This window comes from Eschscholzia californica, unplaced genomic scaffold (genome assembly GCF_041429995.1).
Source record: "Eschscholzia californica isolate CP2 unplaced genomic scaffold, dmEscCali1.0.p SCAF_2, whole genome shotgun sequence".
Lineage (NCBI taxonomy): Eukaryota > Viridiplantae > Streptophyta > Magnoliopsida > Ranunculales > Papaveraceae > Eschscholzia > Eschscholzia californica.
Window position 1 is genome coordinate 65,522,321 of NW_028238309.1, and position 19,583 is coordinate 65,541,903.

Here is a 19,583-nt window from a genome sequence, read left to right on the forward strand (position 1 = left end):
TAAATGCCTTATTTACCATTGGAGCAGATCGTACAAGTGGGCAAAATTGTATTCTTTTAATTGTATGGTTGAGTCATGGGATGGTTTCTTAGATTCGCTTTAATGTGTAGCTTTTTTTTCCGTCGGTCGTGGTGGTCTCTGGAAAGGATGGATTGGTGTGTCGGGAGGGGTCAGTGGAGTGGTCCTGGTGCTTGTATTTCGTTTCGTCCTCTGTCCCAAAGGCCTTTTTAGCCTTGTGTTTCTCTGTATTTTCCTTTTTTCTTCATTAATTTAATCAAAGTATTCAAAAAAAAAACAACTATACAAATTTGTTCTTTTATTTTCTGCATCTTTTACTTACACCTTCGTTTCTCGACATGATTATCCCATAATCCGGTTTAAATAGTGCTCTCAGTTTTCCTTCTTGTCTACTTATAAAAAATGTACAAGAGTTTGCATTTCAATAGTTGTGGTGAGGTCTTAAAGTTCGAAACACACGAGCCCTAGTTTCCCTTAAACAATCACTTTCGAGTATTTATAGGTAGGTGTTATGTTCATAACCCACGATATAGGCAAGAGTTTACAGCTCAATAGTTGTCTCGAGGTCTCAGGTTCGAAACTTAGGAGCCCTCCAAGTTTAGATAATAATCGTACATTTATTATCAAAGATGATAGTCTGTTGAGCCACCATCCAGGCTGGTCTTCATAATTTACAACTTATCTCTCTCTCTCGTTTGTCGAAAATGGTAAGCTTCTTTGATGATTGAAAAGGTGTTAGCCTTTTCTAGTTTTATTAAGGAGGAATGGTGAAGGAAGAGGCCGAAAATGGTTAACTTAATTGTAGTTCATTATAGGAAACTGGAATCTTGAACCTCAAAGCAACTGTAAAGGTGAAATTGTAACCCAAATTGGGAGGTTTTGTTTACTGAGCCATTCCATCTCTTTTTTCTTTGAACGAGTTGATGGTAAGTGGTAACCACCGAAATGTGGGTCTAGGAGTGGGAGTAGGTCGAGCGCCATCGAGATGTGGGTCTAGGAATGGGAATAGGTCGAGGAGACTCGCTGAGTGTACTTTCTTCATTGACATTGCCTGACTCGAGCACCCAAGCTCTTAGCTTACGTGAATAAAAAGGCAGGTTTTGGTGGACACTTGACAAAATAGAAGTACTAATTTTCAGACTAATCCCACCAAAACTATCAAGCTCATTGGATAACAACTCATTGGGGCTCATCGAATAGTTAGGGCTAGACTCAGGAGCAGCAAGTCTGATAGACGAGACATGTTTCGATTTGTCTTTGTCTCCGATCATTTGTGAGTTTTAGGTGAAACCCTCTCTTCTTTGTCACCAACGGAAGTATGCACGAGGGTGTAGCATCCTTCAACCATATATGGGCTTTGCTTGACACACCTTTTTCGTAGATGACAAAGAGTAACTGAGTAATAAGTAAACTGACTAGCCCGTCTAGCTCAGTTGGTAGAGCGCAAGGCTCTTAACCTTGTGGTCGTGGGTTCGAGCCCCACGGTGGGCGTCATGACTTTTATGATGATGTAGGTACCATAATAACGTAGTGCTTTATCAAGATAAGTAGCAATCACAATAATCAAAATATGAATATATATTTATTTATGTATGGATATCCAAATATTAGAGAAATAAATATATACATATATTATTATGTCTAGTTTTATATATGTGTATATATATTTATGCTAGAGAATTATAATAATATATATAACTAGAGAAAGATATATATTATTAGAACAAATATACCCTAGCTATATTGTATTTTTGTAAGGATTTTGTTTCCCAACATTATAAATAGTTTTCGTTGTAATTGATAAAATACACAAGTCATTCTATCATTTTTCTCTTCTTAGAAATTCTTTATTACATCAGAGCCAAAAGCACTCTAACGACTTTAGTTGATAAAATCTAGGTCTACAATAGAAAGTTCAATCCGTACAAATTTCCATCTCTTTGACAAGAAACTCGTCGCAACTGTCCCCTTAGTAGGAAGTAAAGTAAGAATTTGTACTAATGGTGTGGGGAGTAGTGGGCTCTTGTACTAGAGATAATGGTGCCGGAAGTAGTGGGCTCTTGTGCTAGTGATGCAGACAAATTTCTATCATCAGCAAAGGGAAATGAAGATTCATCAAATATTACATGTCTAGAGACATATTCCTTGTGAGAAACTAAGTCCAACCACCTATATCCTTTATGAATTTGACTATAGCCAATGAAAGGCCAGCGGTTTGGGGAAAGCTAAATAGTGTCCGGGGTGTGAAGACTTGATCAAAAATTGGTCAATTTTGTTTGACAATTTTATTTAGGGGGAAAGCAAAATACTTCTCCACCTCACCTCTCTCTCTCCACCTCACCTCACTCTCTCTCCACCTCACCTTACTCTCTCTCCACCTCACCTCTATCTTCTCCGATTAGGTCGTCGATCGGAAAAAATTTCCAGCCGGCGACTATAAAAAAAAAAAAAAAAAAAAAAAAAAAAAAAAAAAAAATTCCACTCTCTCTCTCTAGAAACTCCGGCGAAGGGGTTTCCCTTCGCCGGAGTTCCAGTATGTCCTTCAACAGACCGGAACTCCGGCGAAGGGAAACCCCTTCGTCGGAGTTTCTAGAGAGAGAGAGAGAGTGAGCCGGAGTTTCTAGAGAGAGTGAGAGTGAGTGAAAAAAAAAATTTCTTTATGGTCGCCGACCGGAAAATTTTCCGGCCGGCGACCAGATCGGAGAAGACAAAGAGGTGAGGTGGAGTGTTTTTTTTTATTTCCCCTTAAAATTTATTTCCCCGGAAAATTTCTAAAATATTACATATTACCTTTAAAATTTTACACCCCGGAAACTATTTAGCTTTCCCCAATGAAAACACACTTGGCTTATTTTGGACTTAGCTTATCACTCTTTTTTTTTTTTTGGAAGTCGACTACGATCTACGTATGTCGTTACATTTGGCATTGATACATCAAAGATGTGATACGCTAAATAACTGCCCACTCAAACTGAAACAAGAACCGGGCCTATAGCCCAACATGACAATGGCCTAAAGCCCAACTACATTATTTACACCCTAATAATCTCAAATCAAATAACCAAAGATTCCACCTTCTCTGGGATTCGAACCTGAGACCTCCAGGGATTTCTGGAGTTTATGTCAACACTTTGGAACCACTTGGGCTACCAACTGTTGACGCTTATCACTCTTAGTATCACCAAGATAAGGATAACATAATGAGCCAAAGAGTTTAATCATATCATAATGTGGACTTTTATGAAACAAAATTTCATAAGGAGTCTTATAGGATAACACCTTACTTGGTGTCATGTTGCTGAGGTAGGTGGGAGTAGAATAAGCAAGGTACCAAAATTGTTTGGGCGTGGAAGCTTGAAATAACAAGGTATTGCTCAAAGAGGTAGTATGTTTATTCTTTCTTTCTGCCCTACCATTTTGTTTTGGAGTGTAGTGACAGGAACTTCTAAAAAGAATACTACATTTGCTTAAGTGAGCTTGAAAATCTCCTTTAGCTAGTTTTAATGCTCCATCACTTTGGAAACGCTTTACGGGGAGACATCAACCTTTTATAGTGTCTTTGAAAGTGTTGAAAGCATTGCACGTTGTCTGATCTTTTTTCATAGGGTAAATCTAAAAAAATCTACTAAAGTCATCCATGAATATGATGTAATATTTGATACCTGACTTAGTAGTGACAGGAGTTGGTCCCAATATGTCACAGTGAATCAATTAGAGTGGTTCAGAAGAGATACTTGTTGATGAACGAAAAATGAGTTTCTAACTTTTCCTAATTGACATGAAGAGTGATGTGGCGTGAAAATGCTACATTTAGGTCACTTAACTTTGATGAGTTAGTTCTTTTCGGGTTTTATTTCTAATTATTTATGTGTTTTTATTGCTAGGTAGTTTATTTGGGGTTTGGCGTGTGATTCGGAATAAAAATAGCAAATTATCACAGTTTCATCTCATGCCGCAAAAGAGAAGAAAAGAGAACCAGGGGTATTTTGGTCAAAATCAGAAGTCAAACAAGAAGTAGAGTCAATGGCGAGTCCAACGGTGAAAACGGAAGTCAATTCTGAGTTCGGACGAGGAAGTTGTGAAAGATATAAGCCAAGGTCTTTTTTTGAAGGCACCCCTCTTTGGTTCCAATTGTAGAGACTAGATGACAACACTCCCTTGGTCTCTAATTCAAAGCCCAACATCTAAGTCCAAGTTCAAGAACCCAAAGAAGAAGGAAGGTGTAGAGATTTTATTGGCACCCTCTCTTTAGGGATCCAAGTCAAGTCTGAGTCAAAGTCAAAGTCTTGACCTAGGGTTTTAGTAGTAAAGAACAACTTTTCATCTTCTTCTTCATCAAAGAACCAAGTTAGAGAAAGAAAAAGAGGCTAGAAGGGTTCTAGGGTTTTGTTCTTGGGAGCTTGAAGCTTGGTTTGAGAGAGAAGAAGGGTAGAAGAGAGCCGGCCAAGCTTGGCCGGCCAAGGCTTTGGCTGGCACAAGAGGGACAGAGAACGGCCGAACAGCAGCTGCTCCAGCACGAGCAGCAGCTTCTCCGACACGAGCAGCTCGGGATTTGGCCACGGGACGCGCGCATAGCTCGGGACGGCACAGCAGCTTTCACGGGTTGGAAAGGAGCAGCAGTCACGGCACGGGCTGAAGCAACACGGACAGCAGCTGCTCGAACGAGTGCTGCTCGGGACTGTTGAAAATGGTGATGAGGTGTAAAGCTACTTTGTTTGAAGCTTTAGGTGGCATCAACCAAGGTCTTGGTGTCAACTACTATGTGTGGTGTCAAACAACATGAACCACCTATTGTAAATGAGACATCTCACCTTGGTGATAAGTCTCTTACCATTTGAGGTGGCAATTTATCAAGAGGACACCATGAGTTGGTGAGACACCTCATTTGTTGAGGTGTCCACACCATGTTTCTCCTCCAACACTATAAAAGGAGATGAAGAACTTCAATTCAATATCATCTCATTCTCATCCCATCCATTCCATCTCATAAGCAAGCCAAGTGAAGAGAAAGTGAGTTAGTATTAGAAAGAGAGTTTAGTTTCTTCTAAATACCTGTCTTTCCTTTGGTAAAGAGAGAGTTGATAGTATATCTCCTAGAATAAGAGAGAGGTTGTTCATAATTGTTATCTCCTTATTTAGATAGAAGAAGTTGTAAATAATTCATCTCTAAGTGTAAATCTATCTACAAAGTTGTTCATCTTCGTGTTATTCGATATTCGACTTTAGTTGCAATTGAGTTCTGAGACTCACAACCTTTTTAACAGTGGTATCAGAGCCCAGGTTCTTGTCGGTTTGGATAGTGAAAGAAGACACCAAAATAATGGCGGCAAAGTACGATATAGAAAAATTCAATGGGAATAATTTCTCATTATGGAAACTGAAGATGATGGCAATTTTGAGAAAAGATAACTGTCTGGCGGCAATTGAAGATAGGCGGGTTGATATGCTTGATGACGCTAAGTGGAACGAGATAGATGGCAATGCTATTGCAAATCTACACCTAGCACTAGCCGATGGAGTATTATCAAGTGTAGCTGAGAAGACGTCAGCAAAAGAAATATGGGATACTTTAACAAAGTTGTACGAAACCAAATCACTACACAACAAAATCTTCTTGAAGAGAAGACTCTACACTCTTAGAATGATGGAGTCAACAACGGTAACAAACCACATCAACACCCTTAATACTTTATTCTCTCAACTTACATCAATAGGGCATAACATGGACACGGTTGAACGTGGGGAAATGATACTTCAGAGTCTACCAGATTCATATGATCAACTCATCATCAATATTACCACCAATATAGAAGTTCTGTCCTTTGATGATATTGCTGCTGCAATACTTGAAGAAGAAAATTGGCGCAAAAACAAAGAAGATAGACAAGAAAGCTCACAACGTGTTGAAGCTTTGACAATGATGAGAGGACGATCAATGGGACGTGGCTCAAGTGGCAGTCAGAAGCAAAGTGATGTGACACGAAAATGTCACATTTGGAGAGCCTAACTTAGACTAATTAGTCCTTATCGAGTGTTATCAATAATATTTTATGTGTTTTTCTTGTTTAGGTACCATATTTGGAGCTAAACATGGAATTCGGAATAAAGATGGCGAATTATCACTATCATTTCATGTGCCCAAAATGAGAGAAAAAGACTTCAAGCAAATCATATGAGAAGAGGAGTCAAAGACGAGCCCAACGGTGAAAACGGAAGTCAATTCCGAGTTCGGACGGAGAAGTTGTGAAAGAAAGAAGTCGAGGTTCGGTCTTAAAACAAGGATTCTATGAAGGCACCCTCCTTTGGTTATAATTCTAGAAGGCACCCTCTTGATTTCCATATGAAGTAATGAAACCCAAGCCCAAAGAAGATGAAAGAAGGAAGAGATTTTGGAGGCACCCAATGGACCCAAGTTTGAGTCAAAGTCAAGGTTGACTAAGTCTAGGGTTTGGGTCAAATACACTATTCATCTTCTTCCTTTTTTTTATCATTCAACAACCAAGGAGTTAGAGGGAGAGAAAAGGAGGCAAGGGGCTAGGGTTCTTCATCACCAAAAGAAGAGCTTGAAGAAAGAGAGGAAAAGAGAAGGAAGAAGGAGGAGGGCCGGCCAAGCATAGGCCGGCCACAAAGTAGATCAAAATCAAGGAGTAAGAAGAATGTGAAGTGTCACTATTGTGGAAAGAAGGGCATTACAAAAGGGAGTGTTGGAATCTCAAGAAGAAAGAAGGAAAAAGTCCTGAGTTGTCAAACGCTCAGGGTTGTGTAGCAGGTACCTCGGATGAAGGCGAAATTTTATACAGCGAGGCAGCAACAGTTCATGAAGGCAGAAGAAATTTTTCTGAAGTTTGGCTAATGGATTCAGGAGCCACATGGCATATGACCCCTCAGAGAGAATGGTTCCATCAATACGAACCCACCTCTAGAGGATCTGTGTACATGGGAGATGATCATGTTGTGGAGATTGCTGGTATTGGGAGCATCAAACTGAAGATGTATGATGGTACCGTTCGCACTATCTAGGAGGTACGACATGTTAAAGGTTTGAAGAAAAATCTATTATCTTTAGGACAATTAGATAGTCTCGGGTGTAAAACCCATATTGAAGGTGGGACAATGAAGGTGATCAAAGGCGCGCTTGTGATCATGAAAGCGGAAAAGATAGCTGCTAATATGTACATGCTTTAAGGAGAAACACAACAAGAGGGAGAAGTTTCAGTTGCATCAACAAGTTCGATAGAAGAGTCTACAAATCTTTGGCACAAAAAACTCGGTCACATATCAGAACAAGGTATGAAGATTCTCGTCGAACAAAACCTTCTTCCAGGGCTCAAAAATGTTTCCTTACCATTTTGTGAGCATTGTGTTACTAGTAATCAGTACAGATTGAAGTTCAGTAGTTCAAATGCTAGAAGCAAGACTATCTTAGAACTTGTTCACTCTGATGTATGGCAATCACCGATTATATCCCTAGGAGGTGCAAGATACTTTGTATCTTTTATTGATGATTACTCCAAGAGATGTTGGGTGTTTCCAATCAAGAGGAAGGCAGATTTATTTCCAGTTTTCAAAATTTCCAAAGCGCAAATAGAGCTTGAATCTGAGAAGAAGATCAAGTGTCTAAGGTCAACCAATGGAGGAGAATGTACTGATATTGAGTTTGATATCTTTTGTCAAGAAGAAGGCATCAAAAGGCAGTTCACAGTGGCGTACACTCCACAACAAAATGGAGTAGCAGAGCGGATGAACAGAACCTTGTTAGAAAGAACAAGAGCAATGTTGAGAGATGCAAGAATGGTCAAATCCTTTTGGGCAGAAGCAGTCAAGACCAGGTGCTATGTGATCAATCGGTCTCCATCAACCGCAATTGATCTAAAGACGCCAATGCAAATGTGGACAGGTAAACCAGTTGATTATTCTCGCTTACATATGTTTGGATGTCCAGTGTACGTGATGTACAACACCCAAGAAACATCAAAGATAGATTCGAAATCTAGAAGATGTATTTTCTTAGGGTATGTTGATGGTGTGAAGGGGTACCGCCTGTGGGATCCCACTGCCCACAAGGACAAAGTACAGAAGACAAAGTACAGTTCATGTTAGAAATGAACAAGAAGATCAAAATTCTTCTGAAGCGGAACTAGAGCACGAAGAACAAGAAGAAGATGAGACTGAAACTCCACTAATTCGACAGTCAACTCGGGAGCGGAGAGAACCAGCTTGGCACTCAGATTATTTTATGGAAGGGAATATTGCATACTGTCTGCTAACGAAAGATGGAGAACCTTCAACTTATCATGAGGCTATAAAAGGCCAAGAAGCTTCTGGATGGCGGCAATGCAAGAAGAAATAGAAACTCTCCATAAAAATAATACATGGGATCTTGTTCATCTACCACAAGGAAGGAAAGCTATCGGAAACAAATGGGTCTTCAAGATCAAACGAGATAGCAATGACCAAGTAGAGCGGTATCGTGCTAGATTAGTAGTAAAAGGGTTTGCTCAGAAAGAGGGTATCGACTTCAACGAGATATTCTCACCTGTTGTACGACTTACAACAGTTCGGGTAGTCCTGGCGATGTGTGCTACATATGACTTGTACTTGGAGGAGTTAGATGTGAAAACTGCATTTCTTCATGGAGAACTTGAAGAAGAAATTTATATGCTCCAACCAGAAGGTTTTGAAGAAAAAGAGAACTTGGTTTGCAGGTTGAACAAATCTCCATACGGTCTCAAACAGGCGCCGAGATGTTGGCATAAGAGATTTGATTCTTTCATTACGAGCCTAGGATACAACAGACTTAATGCAGATCCTTGTACTTACAACAAGAGATTTGGTGATGGCGATTTTATAATTTTGCTGTTGTATGTAGACGACATGTTGGTTGCAGGCCCCAACAAAGATTGTATTGAAAATTTGAAGGCTCAAATGGCTAGGGAATTTGAAATGAAGGACTTGGGACCAGCAAACAAGATTCTAGGGATGCAAATTCACCGAGACAGAAGCAATAGGAAGATTTGGCTTTCTCAAGAAAACTACTTGAAGAAAATCTTGCGACGCTTCAATATACAAGATAGTAAGTCAATCTCTACCCCTCTTCCTATTAATTTCAATTTATCTTCAAGTATGCGTCCTAGCAGTGAAGCAAAGAAGATAGAGATGTCTCGAGTACCGTATGCATCAGCAGTGGGTAGCACAATATCTGTAGCACAATATCAGTAGTTCGAAAGCTTTTATAGTCTTCTACATCTTGTAGCTCATTTCGATACGATTCCAGAATGGTATGGTGGTAATATTTTCGAGTTCGGATGAGGGAGTTATGGTTGTTAGAGTGAACAGTGCGCATTAAGGAAAGATTGGCGCACTGCTGCGGTTATTTTATTCGTTTTGAGGTTATTCGCTTGGAAATGGTTAGAGATGCTAAGGCCTAAAGGTTTGGGGATGGGAATATTTTTCCAACCGTATAAGTGATGGAACGAGTAACGCCCGACAAGTAGACTTAACGAAAGGATTTGAGCTAGTATGTGCATTTCATCGGCTTCGCATTAAGTTAAGCAAACTATGAATACTTGGATATAAAACGGGTAAATTAAGGAACTTAAGAGTAATAGGAAGTATTGCGAAGGATTGGGTTTAGGATTATTAGAGTATGCGGTTGGTAGTTTGTCACCCGAAGTCGAGAGAGTGCAAGATGAGTCGAACTCTGACACGTTTGTTTATGTATTCTTGTTTTCTTTTCGTGGTTTTTATCTTATGTTCTCATGATTCTTGTAGAAGAATCTAAGTTGTTGTTGTTCTTCCTTGTCAGAGGGAGAGCCGACTCGCGAGAAGCGTGATACTGCTCGAGACGTCGTACCCCAGGGCGGAGCTTGGTACCACTAGGTAGGGGAGCCCTCGTATTTCTTTTATATATATATATATGATACGTATAGAATCATACTAGAACTATGAGATACGCATGCATCACTATGAATAGAGTAGGAGATCATATCTGCATGATTTCAGTCTTTGATTTTTATGAAATTGGTGTCGGAACCTTTCTTCCTAATGTGATGGTTACATCTTGCAACTGCCTTCTATGAAATGAATTTTGATAATCGATGTTTTACAAACATAAAGAGTTCGTATGTTATATGTGATTGATGAAGTGGACTGAGACGAGTCATGAGGGTCTTGGCAGTTCTAGTGTTCCACTAGCTGGCCGAGATTCTCGTTTAGGTTGGACTCTCGAGGCTCAGGGATTTGCTACCCTTGACCGCTCGATTGGACTGTAAGCCTGTTTGTTCTTACCCTCGGGGCTCAGAGGCTGCACACCTCGGACCGCCCGACTGGTTTAGTGATTGGGATCCCTCTGCACGTTATGATATGACTCTGTGTTGTGTGCCACTTCTGTGTGACAAGATAAATAATGTTTTAAAAAGCCTATCTCAGTTGAGGGCATAACGGGCGAGTTCCGAATCGACTGAGAATGCGGGTGAATGATGTTTTCACAAGAAAAGAATATCACTTCTACTTTCGAGAGACTAAACAATTTTCCAAAACCAGATAAAATAGTTGCATGCTAGGGTACCGAAGAGAATGAGGTTCAGGTCCTTCCATGGTAAGTGGGGGACGGCTCTCTTGTTCGAACTCGGTGATAAAAAACGTATCTAGCTAAACTAGGCGTATATATTTATCACGAGGTGGGCTTTTCAATGACTGCGGAGTCGCCTAGTGGGAGAGGGGCTTACCTACTTAGGGGCAAGTCACGTTCTCGAGAGAACTTGAGTACCTTGGTTAGTGCCGGTATGGGACTATACTAGCCAAAGTACTATAGAGTTCTCTGGGTAACTCTCTGTTGATTGAGGAGCATACCATGGGTGTTGTTGTATGTTAGAGTAGGGTTGATATATATATATATATATGTATTGTGCATGTTTTTCTTGCGAAAAAGGGTTTTATCGTCGTTTGCTTTTGGACTCCTCTACCAGTTTACACGTGTCGGTGAGTACTGACCCCCTACCAGTGTGTTAGTTGCAGGTGCTAGTGCTTTTGTGGCGTGTGGCAGTGGTTATAGATACCTCTCTTGGTAATGGATTGCTAAGGATAGGCTGCACGTCGGCATGCTTTTTGATCTTTTGGGTTTTTGGGCAACTTTACGTATATTTTGTATTTTCCACACTCACACAATATATGTATGTATATACCTAATACATAGGTTGTATATAGAATGTTTTTGAACCTATGCAGGGTGGTGTATATAGTTCTCTAGTTGCAGACTTGTGTAGACGTCATGGTGGTTTGCTTCCGCTTGTTTTTGGGTTTGTTTCTTTATGTTGGTTGAGCCATGATAGGTTACAGGTACGACCGGTTCGATTTACAGAGGAGGTGCTGCCGAATTTTCGGCTCTTCTGTAGATTGTCGGGGCGTGGTCGTGCTAGTTAGAGCATGGGGCGTCACATTATATGGTGTCGATCCTCCATCGGCCTAGCAGAAAACGTGAGCAGCATAAGAGCAAAGTAGATAGGATGGAGAAGTTACAAACAAAAGTAACTTTAAGTGGGAGAATGTTGAAAATGGTGATGAGGTGTAAAGCTACTTTGTTTGAAGCTTTAGGTGGCATCAACCAAGCTCTTGGTGTCAACTACTATGTGAGGTGTCAAACAACATGAACCACCTATTGTAAATGAGACATCTCACCTTGGTGATAAGTCTCTTACCATCTGAGGTGGCAATTTATCAAGAGGATACCATGAGTTGGTGAGACACCTCATTTGTTGAGGTGTTCACACCATGTTTCTCCTCCAACACTATAAAAGGATATGAAGAACTTCAATTCAAAATCATCCCATTCTCATCCCATCCATTCCATCTCATAAGCAAGTCAAGTGAAGAGAAAGTGAGTTAGTATTAGAAAGAGAGTTTAGTTTCTTATAAATACTTGCTTGATTTTAGTCCTAATTTGGGCTTTCATAAATTCGATGATTTAAAAAAAAAAAACACTAGGGCTCCAATACCATGAAAGCCAGAAGAAGATTTTTATTACTTTCTTGAAGATTAGATCATTACAATACTTCTATTTATAGAGATTACACAGTCGAGAGGTTTAGAGAGAGAGAAAAGCTAGAGAGAGAAAGTGAAGTTAGTTATGAACAGATTACCTAACTCTTAACAAACTAATATGTTCTTAACTAACTTCTAATTACATTGCCCACGAGTGAGTCATACAAGCACAAAGAGTGCCTATATAAACTAACACTTACCAACACTTCTCTCTTCAGTCCTTAATTCATCTTTAATGTTCTAAAAGAATCCCTGTTTCTCTTTGATCTTCTGAGATGATCCTTCGCTCTTACGACTACATTCTTTGACGCATTATCACATTTCTATACTTATAAAACTGGAATGGTTCCCTACATATTAGTATGACATCTTTGGCGTGAGCACGCAATTGCCCTTTATAAAAATTCTTCAAATCATATATATATATATATATATATATATATATATATATATATATATATATATATATATATATATATTTTGTTGAGGAATCTTCAAATCATATTAGTAAGAGCCTTGATTATTATTTTTTTTGTATTTTTATTGGTGAAGTATAGAAACTAAAAAGTGGAAAAAATATCTCCTTCTCAATCAAATAGTACAATATCTTGCATATCTCAAAGTTCTTATTTTAGAGAAACAAATTATAAAAGATAATATTCTATTCACAAAATAATCTAGTTTAGGAATATTAATTAAAATAGTATAAATCTGCCTCAAGTTTCTATAGACATAAGATTATATCTAGCACAATCAGTATATAAACACAAATACCCCCATCATCCATTTCATTATATAGAATCAAGAATGGGGTCTAACTGTTTAAGCCCATCTCTTTTATTCTCTAAGAGTTTCATTATGTTCTTAGTTGTGTCTATTATAACCATTGTTTGTGATGCTGCTATTACTGATGAAAGGAAGGTTCTCCCATTTTCTCTATCTCTGTAAACTTAATCAGTTTGTGTTGTTCGTATTCTGTATTTATTTAATCGCGCGTTATTGTTGGTTAAGGTATATATTGTGTACATGGGTGGGCTTCCAGCTAGTAGGGAATACTCTCCAACATCTCACCACAATAGTATTCTTGAAGAAGTTCTCGAGGGAAGGTACGTACTTTACTAGTTAAGGCTAGAAATAAGTGAGGATTTTTTCAGTCGATCGGTTATATTGCTAGACATCATTTCGTCAATATTAGACTTTCTATAGAAAAAAAAAACAAGACTAATTTTGGTGGGCTTGATATGATTGTTTTGTATACTAATAATCGTATAGCTCGGTGGAAGATGCTATTGTCCGAAGTTATAAAAGGAGTTTCAATGGATTTGCAGCAAAGCTCACAGAACAAGAAGTTCAAAAACTTTCTGGTAACTTATTCCTCCTAATTAACCTAATATATATATATAGCTAGAGGAGAAGATTAAATTTCATTTCTGGTTAATAATAATAGTAAATATTTGTCTTTCTAGGCAAGGAAGGCATTGTGTCTATTTTCCCAAACCGAATGCTTCAACTTCATACAACGAGATCATGGGATTTTATGGGATTATCAGAGACTGTGAAACGTAATCCTACTGTCGAAAGCGACACAATTGTAGGTATACTAGATACTGGAATCTGGCCAGAGTTGGAGAGTTTCAAAGATGATGGATTTGGTCCACCGCCTAAGAAATGGAAGGGTGTCTGTGAAGGTGGTACAAATTTCACCTGCAACAAGTAATTATCTTTACACCCTTGTCTACTTGCTCTATGTTAGTCTACAATATTAGACATTTTCTACATTCACTTAGGGTTTTAGTCAATATTTGGTCCACCCGGCTGGCTGGCTGGCGCTTTAATAAGACTACGAGTAAAAACAAGTAATGTTTCCCTAGGTATAAATCAATAAATTATAGCTTAATGATTTTGTTTCAATTAACTTTCAGCAAGCTCATTGGTGCAAGAATTTATTCCGAGAAACTTCGCATGGGATCCGCTAAGGACCTAGTAGGACATGGTACACATACTGCATCAATTGCAGCCGGTGCTGTCGTAAAAGATGCAAGCTTCTTTGAGTTGGCCAAGGGAAATGCAAGGGGTGCAGTACCCTCTGCAAGAGTTGCTGTTTACAAGGTCTGTTACAGACATGGTTGCACAGCTGCCAACATCTTAGCTGGGTTCGATGATGCAATTGCCGACGGTGTCGACATTATTTCAATCTCTATAGGGTTATCTAAGTCGACTGGCTTTGACGTGGACCCAATTGCCATTGGTTCTTTCCATGCCATAAAGAGTGGCATTCTCACTTCACAGTCAGCTGGTAATGATGGTCCAAAACCACAAAGTGTAAGCAGTGCTGCACCTTGGTTGTTAAGTGTAGCAGCAAGTAGTACAGATCGTCGGATAATCGACAAGGTAGTGCTAGGAAATGGGAAGACAGTCGTGGTAAGCCTCAACTTCTATTAGTTATATGTGAAATTCTACTTAAATACTATTAGGTTAACAAAGAATGTTCAATTTAATTGCTCATATGTGGTGGCTAGGGTACCGGGGTTAATTCTTTCACCTTGAATGGAACTAAATTTTCACTTGTATATGGGGCAGAAGTTTCGAGCAAGTGTGGTGCCGCAGCTGCTCGGTAATTTATTTTACTAAAGAATTTGGTTTTATTTATAAAACAGAATTTTATGTTAATTTTAAATACTACTGAGAAAATCCAGGAGTTGTGAATTCGGCTGTGTAGACAGAAACTTAGTGCAGGGGAAGATTGTTGTATGTGATAAGGAAAGCAAAGGTCAACAAGCTCTCGACAAAGCTTTAGGAACAATCATGATTTCTAACGAACGCGATTTGTCTTGGGTTTATCCTCTACCAGCAACTCTTTTAGGGAACGAAAGTGGTGTAGATGTTAAGTCTTATATTCAATCCGACAAGTAAGTCCATTTGAATTCGATAAAGTGAATATGAATGTATAATACAAAAAGAAGGCCATCTAATTTCTATGTTATCTCTTTTCTCCACTGATTGCAGAAACCCTGTAGGAACTATTTTGAAAAGTGAGTCTATAAAAGATTCGAAAGCTCCTGTAGTTGTTTCTTTCTCTTCTCGTGGGCCGAATGTCCTCTTACCTGATATTATCAAGGTAAGTATTTCGTCACGCACATATATACATATGTAGTATCATCGAATGTTGTCTTTTTCATTTTTGTTTAACGATTAAATTAATCTAACCACAGCCAGATATAACTGCCCCTGGTGTTGACATTTTGGCTGGGTTTTCACCTTCCGCGAATCCGTCGGATGTAGAAGGAGATGAAAGAAAGGTAAAGTACAGTATATTATCCGGGACGTCAATGTCGTGTCCTCATGCAACGGGAGCAGCAGCTTACGTCAAAACTTTCCATCCTGAATGGTCTCCTTCTGCAATTAAATCTGCTCTTATGACTACTGGTATGTATAATCAATTGAAGTCCTCCCTTTTTCGTATGAGTGGCCAGTATATATAGCCTCTGAGAAAACCCTAACCGCCTAGGAAACGTGGTAGAGAAGTTAAGGGAGTGGGAGATAAACTCGAAAACTAATTTGATTAACCCTACGAAATCAGTTAGAGATCTACTCAAATACTGATTAGGTTAATCCCACCGACTTAGTCAAAATTCGAGTTTAAGTAAAACTACTCTTCGACTTAGGGGTGTTCATTTAGTATCCGAACCGACCAAACCAATCCGATCCGAACAGATTTGGGCGGTTTGGACACCGATCCAATGGTTATCCGGATTGGTTTGGATACTAAAATACGAAAACCGAGTGGTTTGGTTCGGTCTATGGATTTGTTTGATGGATAACCGAAGAAACCGAACCAAACTATTTATTATTACTTTCTATATATTATATATGTGAGAATATATGATTCAATTGTTTATCATTTTATTTCTTTTCCTCGAATGTTGATAAACTATGTCGAATTAATCACGTACATGTAGACTTAAGGGTTTGTAAGATAATACTATTTTTTAGCACGTTCGAAATATAATTGTAGCTTGTTTTAAAGTTGAAAATTCGAAAGTTTGTTTTTGAAAAAAAAAATTTACCTTTGGTTCGGTTCTTAAACCGAACCAAACCGTTCATGCATAGTTTGGTTCGGTAACCGAACCAAACCATGAACGGGTTGGTTCGGATTGAAATTTAGAATAACCGAGCCCTTTGGATTGGACTATGGATAGGCTCAAAAAGTCGGTTATCCAAAGGCCCAAAGGCCCATAAGCCCAAATAGTCAAATTGGTTAAAAGCCCAAATGCCTCACATGTGTGCGCGCGCGTATGGGAGATAAACTCGGAAACTAATTTGATTAACCCTACGAAATCAGTTAGAGATATACTCAAATACTGATTAGGTTACTGATTAGGTTACTGATTAGGTTAATCCCACCGACTTAGTCAAAATCCGAGTTTAAGTAAAACTACTCTTCGTGGATGAAGAGTCTTTTCACTATAAGCGCACCCGGGCTCACGGGCTCACGACCCAAAGGCCTATAAGCCCAATTAGCCCAAATAGCCAAAAAGTCCAAATTGGTTAAAAGCCCAAATGCCTCACATGTGTGCGCGCGCGTGTGGGAGCCTTCTCTACATCACCAGGTGTTTTACAATGAGTTGTCAAGCAACTTATTATAAGACACCTTTAGTTTCACTAGTTGAGAGATGTGGGACATTAATTGTCTAGAGAAAGTAAGCTTCGAACGCCATCTTCCTTCTAGAGGTGGACCCCACCCATGTGCTAACTAGAAGACAAATAGTCTTGACTAGTAGTGAGTGGGTGAGGCTCACTCTCAATTAATTATTAGGTGGTAATGGGCCCAACCATGGAATCACTCAAATGGGCCCAACCATTGTATAAACCCAACACTCACTATTGTTTGATTTTTTTTAGCTTGGCCAATGAATAGGACCAACAATGAAGAAGGTGAATTTGCTTATGGTGCTGGTCACATTGATCCTGTGAAAGCTGCTAATCCTGGTCTTGTTTATGAAACACTTTCAGAAGACTATGTCAAAATGCTATGTGATCTTGGTTATGACAAAGCCAAAGTTATACTCATAACAAATAGTACTTGTCCCGAAAGTACTGGTGCCAGAGGAACGCCAAGGGATCTCAACTATCCCTCGTTGGGTGCTCATGTTGAAGCAAATGAGGCAGTCAACTTGAACTTTACAAGGACTGTAACAAATGTTGGTTTAGCTAGTTCAACATATAATGCGAGGATCAGATATTCAGATGAGAGGGTTAAGGTGACAGTGAACCCTAGTGTTTTGTCATTCAACTCTTTGAACGAGAAAAAGTCTTTTATTGTGACTGTCGTTGGAAAAGAATTAGGTCCAGATGTTACATCCTCTTCGGTACTGGAATGGTCGGATGGGGTTCACAGTGTGAGAAGTCCTATTGTCATCTATTCACAGTTTATTTCTTCACAACCAAGCAATTAGCAAATTAGATTGTACCAACTCAGCGTGGCAAAAGCTTGTCGTAGTTTATTTCTTCCAGGAAGTAACCATCCATCTTTTTTTGTCAATCCACTAAGAATAATTGCTAGATGTAGCAAGTCTTCTGTTACAAAATTTCTCAATTGACTAAGTCGATCAAATTATTAGTTTTTTCGATCCACTAAGAATTGTACTATTCATTTCATCCACTATAAATATGGCATCAGTTTCTTCATTATGAATACCACAACTAAAAAATGGCATCAGTTTCTTCTTCATTAGCAGCAAAGTTTTATTTTCTTCTCCTATGCTTTCTCTCCTATGCTTCAATACCCACAAAAAGTTTTACCTTAAAACTCATTCACAGAGACTCCCCAGAATCTCCTCTCTACCCTGGTAACCTCACTTACCCCGAAAAAGTCAAGCGCCTCGTTTTCTTCTCCGAATCCAGGGCTCTATATTTGAATTCTAAAGCTACAAATTATTCATCGTTAACCAAAAACCAAACGGTACCCATTGTTCATCCTCATGATCTCATTCAACCTCCAGTTGCTAATAGTGCCAGCAGTTTTCTGTACTTAGTCCAACTAAAGTTCGGACCTTCTGATCCCTACTATTTGGTACTAGACACCGGTAGCGACCTAATTTGGACCCAATGTAAAGCTTGTGAGCCAAACTGTTTTCCTCAATTTCGAACACCAACTTTCGATCCAACTCAATCCACCACTTTCCGAACTCTTCCATGTGACCACCCTCGTTGTACAAAACCGAAATACACATGCGACAACGGAGAATGCAAATACAACATTCAGTATTTAGAGGGAAACTCTTTAGGTTACCTCGGTACAGAAAAACTTAGTTCCAGAGATAACAATGAATCCTTACTGAATACAATATTTGGCTGTACTACAGCAAGTAGTGATCTCGGATTTGAAGGAGATATAGATGGTATTCTGGGTATGAGCAGAGGTATTGTGTCATTGATATCTCAAATGAGAGATGAAACAGAGAAATTCTCTTACTGTCTAGTAGATGAAATGAAACACAAAGACGCTCGTAGTTACCTAACATTCGGTGACAAAGTTAGGTTTCAAGGCAGTGTTCAATCGACTCCATTTATAACCTTGATCTCTGAGCCAGACTTGTACGGACTGAAGCTTTTGGACATTAGTGTTGGTAACCGGAGGTTGAACTTCCCTCCGGGTACTTTCGATATGGGAGAAGATGGACGTGGAGGGTGCTTCATAGATTCCGGATATGCTTTTACAACCATTGCTGAGGAACCTTACAAAGTTTTCAAGAGTGCTATAGTAGAGCATTTCGGTGATAAGCTCACACCGATTCCGGGGCTTCATGATATAGATTTATGTTTCAAGATACCTCAAGATTATGCTGCCGAAGTCCCGAGTGTTACGTTCCATTTCGAAGAAGAAGCTGATCTAATAATGAAGTCAGATACTGTGTTTAAGTATGATGGTACGGAAGGCTATTACTGCCTTCTTATTCTTCCTAGCCAGATGAATGACTTCACCATTATTGGAACACTTCAGCAGGTGGATATCCGGTTCCAGTATGATTTAGGAGCACAAAGACTTTCGTGGGCTCCGGAGGATTGTCATTCCCATCCCTAGTGATCTCTCTCGAGTCATCTTTTATATAGTAATTCATGATGTAATGACATTGTCGTCTTCGCGACGTGTCGTATAAGTTTTTAATCAAATAAACTAATAATGAAATCAGAGTTCCATTCCTTCTATCCCTACTCTTAAACTTCAAACATGCAAGAAATTGGTAGTACATTTTTTACCTAATAAAACTAGTCAAAGCAGAGTAACAGTACTTAACCTAACTAACATAAATGATGGTTCGGAATGAATAAACTTGTCAAAAACCCTAACTTTAAGAAGAAAACAATAATGAGGTCTATCAATTGATTACACATCGGAAGCCCATATTTAATCCCTTCGATTTGAAATCAGGATTTGGTTATATCTTGTGAAGGAGATCAAGATTACACATGTTATGGAGCTAACAGCCCATCTACAATCATCATACATGTTATGGAGCTAATTA

The 19,583-nt window shown here is 39.1% G+C and overlaps 2 protein-coding genes and 1 non-coding gene across 3 annotated transcripts; all 3 read left to right on the top strand.

Annotated features, from left to right (window-relative positions):
* Window positions 1-1,436: 1,436 nt before the first annotated feature.
* TRNAK-CUU (transfer RNA lysine (anticodon CUU)) lies at window positions 1,437-1,509 on the top strand. Its single transcript has one exon. It is a non-coding gene; the product is annotated as a tRNA-Lys (tRNA).
* An 11,391-nt stretch (window positions 1,510-12,900) lies between these two features.
* Window positions 12,901-17,513, top strand: LOC147560420 (subtilisin-like protease SBT4.4). The gene is made up of 10 exons (XM_086659279.1): window positions 12,901-12,978; window positions 13,069-13,163; window positions 13,330-13,421; window positions 13,524-13,770; window positions 13,980-14,478; window positions 14,577-14,671; window positions 14,754-14,966; window positions 15,064-15,175; window positions 15,270-15,483; window positions 16,960-17,513. Exons 1-10 carry the CDS (start codon window positions 12,916-12,918, stop codon window positions 17,511-17,513), a joined length of 2,184 nt encoding a protein of 727 aa, XP_086515405.1. The 5' UTR covers window positions 12,901-12,915.
* A 254-nt stretch (window positions 17,514-17,767) lies between these two features.
* Window positions 17,768-19,141, top strand: LOC147560421 (aspartic proteinase CDR1-like). The gene has a single exon (XM_086659280.1). The coding sequence runs from the start codon at window positions 17,768-17,770 to the stop codon at window positions 19,139-19,141; it is 1,374 nt and encodes a 457-aa protein (XP_086515406.1).
* The last annotated feature ends 442 nt before the right edge of the window (window positions 19,142-19,583 follow it).